The following is a 7,162-nucleotide window of genomic DNA, read 5'->3' as shown; positions in this document are numbered from 1 at the left end:
TATAAGATATTCAAAGATTTAACTAACTTTGTTTCTTCAATACGAAAAAATGATATGTGGATGTTTCGGTTTCGGACGAAACTGAGGCTGAAACTAAATTAAGATTCGGTTTCGGTCGGACAGTATCAATAATGTGAAATACCTACTCAATTTAAGTATGGCTAGCCCTCATACCAAACCCCAGTTTTGGTAGTATGTTCGGTTGGAAATATTTCCTGTTGTGCATTTATCTGTTAATATTATATGCAACAAATAATATACAATGCAAAAAAAATGTTTGGTTTCCTAAATATTTCATACGAAATCTTATGTAGTAGAGCTATTTTTGAACGTTAAGAATATTGTCAAATGAGACAAATTGACACTGGCAACCCTATGACGACTGACGACGTGACATTGACATTTTGTAAATAAAAAAAATTCCACTAAAACAAACAACGCTGATAAAAAAATTAACCTAGCTAAATAGCAGGCAGAAACCGGTTGAGAATGATTATTGATATAGGTTTTTCCCGTTTCACGGTTTGCTTCGAGTTCAACCTTGCTATGCGCTAAGTTTACGTCGCATGCTCGCACTTCCAACGTCACAGTCTCATTTGCGATATCAATAAAATGTTACGTGAACCAGTCGGTTAATTAATTAATAATCGTTTTGTAAGGACAAGGACAATTGTGTTATTTGTAAGAAGTGTAGAAAATAAAAATGCGGTGTGTAATCGTGTTCTGTGCGCTTCTGTTGTCGTGCGACGCTCAACTCGCCGAAGTGAAGCCAGAGTTAAACGTAACTCTTCACAAGGGTTTGTCGGAAAGAATTGGAAATTTTTCCATCGAACTGCTGTATCATACAACGCTAGCGCAGGATAAGGTATCCAACTTGATTATATCGCCCATCACGGTATGGACTGTTCTAGCGGTTTTAGCAGAAGGTGCTTCTGATTCAACACTCACGCAGATCACTACAGCGCTCCGCATAACGCCCGCCCTGAAAGAAGCTGCTCGGCGAGAATACCAGGAGATATACAAATGGTTGCAGGTTAAGACAAACACTGTTGAGCTTCAAAGACTGAATGCAATGTTTATGGATGTCAGCAATGACCTGCAAAAAGATTTTGTTGATGTAGCCAAAGAGTATGACACTCACGTGATACCCGCAAACTTCTCTGATAGCAATACAACTACTGCGGCTATCAACAGTCTTGTTTCCAGTGTGACACATGGCCGTATCCCCATGCTGGTTGACAGCAGTAGCATTGAGAATTCTAAGCTAGTATTAACAAGTGTCTTGTACTTTAAAGGACAATGGACTGCACCATTCAACGCATCTTACACAACAAAACAGCCTTTCTATGACAGCAGTGGAAATCAAATTGGTGAAGTGAACATGATGTACAGGCGCCACAATTATCCATTTGCTAATATAAAAACACTGCAAGCTAAGGTTCTTGAGATACCATATGGAAAAGACAACCGTCTGTCCATGCTGATAATGCTGCCAAACCCTGGAGTATCATTGAACAACATGTTTTATAATTTTGGTAATGAATCATTGGACACCATCTTTAATGAATTGAAAATTTCAGCAGAGCAATACAGCGATGATGAAGTTGATTGTTTACTCCCACGATTCAAAATTGAAACTAGTCTAGAATTAACTGATGCACTTAAAAAGATGGGAATAATTGATTTATTTGATGAACGGAAGGCGAGGCTGCCTTTAATGGCTTATCTGCCAACACATGTATCTCGTATAATACACAAAGCTGAAATAGAGGTGACAGAGGAGGGCACTGTAGCTTCAGCAGCAACGGCTGCATTTCTCGGAAACCGTATTGGTGCCCTAAAGTTTGAGGCGAACAAGCCATTCTGCTATTTAATTGTTGAAAAAGTAACAAACTCCATAACATTTGGTGGTTTTTACCATACACCCTCTTTATTTTAAATGAATATTTAAGTTATCAAAACATATCTGTGACAAATTATTGTGATAAAATCCATGACAATTATTTTTATACTGTATTCAAAGTATCCCAAAAATATTTTGAAATAACAATTAATCTGACAATACATTCAATACTCCTGTAGTTAAGTGATTGATATTTTTGTATTTCATCATATTGTATTAGATCTGAATAAAGTAGTAATTTTTTAGTAATTAACTGTTTTTTTTATATTCTATACAGGTTGCCCTGTAAATATTACAATTGATAGCTAACATCAAGGCCTACTAAAATAATAAAATATATGAAGGCCAAAATTTGCTGTGCTGAAAAATTATTTAAGCATTGAATTTATACTTGGTAATTATTTTTGATTATTGTTTTGAGCAAAATTTTAGTTTTTTCTTCTACAAAGTGAGTTTTTTAAAAAAATCTACTAATTCCTTTTTTTATGTTTAACAATTTTTTTGATATATTAGACAAAGTAAGATTTGTTGAGCCATTCCAAAAATTAGCCTGGACAAAGAAAGACAGACAGATAGACAAATATGTATTACACAGCTTGATTATGATTTTTAAAAATCACTAACAGACACTTCAATTTTATTTATAGGTATAATGTATTGACTAGCTGACGCACGATACTTCCTACGCGTGTAATACAGTTTTATACAAATCCCGCGGGAATCATGCATTTTTCGGGATAAAATGTTGCCTATATGTTGCTCCGTCTCGTTAAAATCGGTTCAGCCGTTCCAAAGATTAGCCCAGACAAACAGAAAATTTAAATAAGGTGTCTGTGGCATAAATGATTAAGTACTACTGATTTCGCTCTCAGCTGTGAATAAAAAACTAAAGAATATTTTGTAACTTTGTCTTGCTAAACTGTCAGGAAATATTAGGGATTATTTCTTTCAAAATAAAACGCGCTAATAGCTTGGGAAATTGTACAAGGGTTTTATGTTGCAGGTTTTTAACCACCGCATTCCCCTAGGTTACACAGAAATCGTCAGATTTTCTAAATGAACACTTTTTAGCCAACCAACCTTACCATTATCCTGACGTGCTGAATGAGTATTTCTGAAGTAATTTTTGTTTTTGGTTACCCTAGTCCCTAAGCGTAGGTATCCTGCAGATTAAGTCAGCCATTGACGGTCAATTTTTCTTACGGTTCTGCAGCGCAAACGGTATAGAAGACGTTTCATAAGTCGAGATTTTCAAAATAATTGATCATCAATGGCGTGCATTAAGTGCTTTACGTTTCGTGGGTATCCCCACCAATATTAAGGGCTTACATGAAATGGAGGTACTTGCCTCGTTGCCAGCATTGGGGTAGATTAATTTGCCAAATCTCATACCTACATACATTTTCCACACGATATGCAAAACATGTGTGCTGAACGTACCAAAGAGGTCAACAGCTGTTGCGTAGGCGGTACCAAGAATTATATTATGACAATCGTGAATAACGAAAACGTCAAGGGAAACCCCTATTTCCACTTGTGTTTTGCGTTGAGAGGAAATAAATTAAAATACATACGAGACTGTCTTAGCCAGACCTTCCTCTTAGAATCTAAAAGTTTGCCAGTAAGTAGGTACTTGCACCTTGGTGCCAAAGATATCTACGGTAGAGTTTGGCTAATGAAAGTAGGGACTGAAATCGCCCGCCAAATTAAAAACAAATCGGAGTAAATTCTCAAAATTAGAGTGCAAATATTGGAATAACTTAGTTTATGGGCAGTAAAAACAAACAAAAAAAAATGTAAATAAATTATGAAAACGCATGTTTTTTTAAATTATTAGATGATTTTTTAAATTTGGCGGCGATTTATTCTCTACTTTCATTAGCCAAACTCTAGGCAATACTATATTTGTACCAGTGGCAGATTTACAAGTCTGCCGCTTTTTAACCGAGTTCAAAAAAAGGAGTAGGTGTTCCTCAATTCGACCCTAAGTATATAGGTAAGTTTGTTTAATTATATATTTTTTTTTGTTGCCGCTTCTACTGGACCTCTGAAATGCCATACCCCAGTTCGCAATAATATTAATCACTTTTTGTAATAAAATTGGAACTTTAAGATTTGTGCTTTATCATCTTAAATAGGTACAAATCAGTTTCTCGATAAATTTCGTTGTCGTCGATATTTTTATTGTTACGTACCTACTCGTAAACAATAATGTAAGACGAAAATATTTTTTCCTTTGCCACCCAGTTAAATATCTGCCGCCATAGACTCCAGTGTACTTAGTATGCTGTTAAATTCGCCACTGGTTTGTTTCTACTGGTTTGTTTCTGGCTTTATAAGGTAGCAGGCTTTAAGGATTTAAACTCAAGATCGACGGTGTAAGGATACTTTTTACTTTTTTATATTTTTTAATAAAGGAAATTAAAAACTAAATAATTGTATATGGACACTTTCGTTTTATTAGTACGAAGTTCACTGTAAGTAGATCATAATAATGGAGATGATTGAATAAAACAAACTACCTTCAATTAATTATTTGATAACATTTATTTATTTAATTATATTTTTGCTATTTTTGGTTACATTTGGCAGTAAGTACTAGCATGAGCTTAATAAATCTAATTAAATTATAATTAAGTAAGTAATTACAGTCATTATTATAATATTATCGAGTTCGAGTTTTCTACAGTGGTTGTTAGTAACCCAGTGCACACGTTAGAGAAAACTGCTTTTTTACAAGTTGCCCTACCTTGGTATATGTGTTTTCTAGTTATAATCTACGTAATTATTTTATGTACATTAAAAACATTATTTTTAAAAATATTTTACTCATAAATAGGTACTTGAGCTGACATAAAGCATTATATTAGGTTCCTATTTGCCTATCTATCCTAATTAGGTTTTTGCAGAAGCAAACACTAGACTAGACTAGAATAATTATGTTGGTAAGATATACCTACCGTCTTATACTGCAGTGAAAATATAATAAATACGTGCAAAACTTGCATTATAGCTTGGCAACTTCGTTCGTAACACTCCCGATGTTGCGCGCGGGGCGGGGGGCGTGTAACGATGAATGATAAACTCACGACTGATGCACGTCATTTCCCCGCACGCACGCTTTCACACCCGCGCAGTCTTTCCCCCTGTCGCCCGCATATCATGGGAGTTTTATTAACGAACTTGCCATATAATTTTCAAGAATCTGATCCCAAGGGTTTTTAAAATTTTTGTCCTTTGTTGTTCCGGCTCGGCTTATCTTTTAAATGACTGGTCAGGTTTTGACAGGACTTTCACTAACAGAAAAGAGTAAGGTAGAAAGGAGTAAGGTTTCTTAGGCTACTTTTATTTTAATTTTTTTTACTCTTCTAACTGAGCAAACGCTTTTTAGCTCACTAGTTGTTCTTGTTACTACAATAACCCAAATAATCGCACCTATTATACTTAAATCATTTAGATTAATATAATATTATATTACTTATGTCATATACTTTGGTGTTTTGTTAGAATGCAAGCATAATGTGGCTAACCGTCTTTTAATTTATTTAAATACTCGGGCACACTTGGGTTCAAGTTTGCGAATTGCATGATTCATCCTACAAAAATAGGATAGAATAATTATCTCAAACCGGCTTTTGACTAGGAGACTGAGGCTTGGTCTATCTATGTACTTACTAGTTTTATTTAGGAAATATTATATAGTAGGTAGGTATGTTGGTGAACCTGAACATTTGCCGTAACTACGTTGGGAGATGAGTTTGCGCTTGGCTAAAATAATGCCTGATGAGTTCTGTGTTGGCGCGAGCTTACTTTGTAGACAGATGGACCCAGTGACGTATAATTGGATGCAATATTTATATCGTACAAGATTTTAGGTACCACCAGTTACGTAGGGGCGCGGCGAAAGGGCATACTTTATGTATAACCTGTACTTAGGTATTAGGCACACCTACACCTTACCTTACCACCAACCTATATCAATTTAAAGGATGAGGTCCTAAAAATATCACCAACATTAATAACCTATTTTAACGGCCCATTAAAGGACTCCCTTCATTTAGGAGTGGGGATATGGAGCTTTAATCCACCACGCTGCTCAAATGCGGGTTGGTGGGCATATAAATTCATCATCGACCATAGTATTGATAAAGACCGGGAAAAACTATTTAATGTACTCTCTTATGCTAGCCACTCACCATCCAATAAGCCCACATGCCTGCAGCACTAACGACTTGACGTCCGATAAAACTGATCGTGTATTGATCGCGATCGGCATGATGTCATGCACATCGTGACCAATACACGATCAGTTTATCGTCTGTCAAGCAGTTAGCGTTGCAGGCATGTGGGATTATTTGATCTTCAGTGGTTGACATTACACCGCCAACTTACTAGGTACCTACCTAGTTACCAACTTACTTTAATTACATAGTGTAGGTAGGTCCTACTGTATATCCTGCAAAGACAACGTGAGTAAATCTATAATGAAGTTGTTTTTTCCTACACCACCACCTCGTATTCGAGTTCTTTATTGAATTTAGTGAGGATTAAAATATACGATTTTGTTATGCAAATACGCTGCGGGCCTGCCATGTCATGGCCATATTAGTATTAAGGCGAACATTATCAAAGTAGGTTTGTCGCTTAGGTAGGTAAAAAATCAAATTATTGAATTCGTCCACCTCCACTCACAGCATGCGCTTGTTACGTACTAAGATAAGAAGTGCCTGCACGTCTTTGGGTAATAGCATAAAATTGTGCGTTCTTTAATATGGAGGGGCCCATCTAACGATTTATATCGATGATCGTCAACCATAGAGGAATCGTTAACGTGTCTACCACGGACGTAGCCAGGAATCTATCTAGGAGGAGCAGCTATATTTAAATTGAGTATCTAATCTCACATTACAAATTGATACTGTCCGCCCAAAACTATTTTTACGGCCGAAACCAAACCGAATTTCAGCGTCAGCTTCAGTTTCGGCTAAAACCAAAACTTCATCTTATCCTCTAGACTCCTAAATGGACGACCGGTCGACCATCGTATCCGTTACGTGACATGTAAAAAAATATAAAGTAAACTTAGGGCAATAGGCGAGCACAGTATCATGCACCGCGCGTTAGAGGAATATAAAGATTTTTTAAATGGCTCTCAACGGTAGATTAAAACCGCATTCCCTGACTGTCGGCTTCTTCAACGCAGACGGGCTTTTCGATAAAATAATCGCGGGCAGCGAATGGTTAAGGTCACTTTTCGTA

The 7,162-nt window shown here is 36.2% G+C and overlaps 1 protein-coding gene across 1 annotated transcript; it reads left to right on the top strand.

Annotated features, from left to right (window-relative positions):
• Positions 1 to 386: 386 nt before the first annotated feature.
• LOC112043780 (serine protease inhibitor 77Ba-like) lies at positions 387 to 2,152 on the top strand. Its single transcript, XM_024079354.2, has one exon. The coding sequence runs from the start codon at positions 704 to 706 to the stop codon at positions 1,937 to 1,939; it is 1,236 nt and encodes a 411-aa protein (XP_023935122.2). The 5' UTR covers positions 387 to 703; the 3' UTR covers positions 1,940 to 2,152.
• The last annotated feature ends 5,010 nt before the right edge of the window (positions 2,153 to 7,162 follow it).

Source organism: Bicyclus anynana, chromosome 2 (genome assembly GCF_947172395.1).
Source record: "Bicyclus anynana chromosome 2, ilBicAnyn1.1, whole genome shotgun sequence".
NCBI classification, from domain to species: domain Eukaryota; kingdom Metazoa; phylum Arthropoda; class Insecta; order Lepidoptera; family Nymphalidae; genus Bicyclus; species Bicyclus anynana.
The sequence above is the reverse complement of the archived record's forward strand: the minus strand, read 5'-3'. Positions and strand labels throughout refer to the sequence as shown.

What these genes read in the sequence shown, in the direction of transcription:
- LOC112043780 (XM_024079354.2), top strand. Translation starts at nt 704, where the DNA reads ATGCGGTGTGTAATCGTGTTCTGTGCGCTTCTGTTGTCGTGCGACGCT.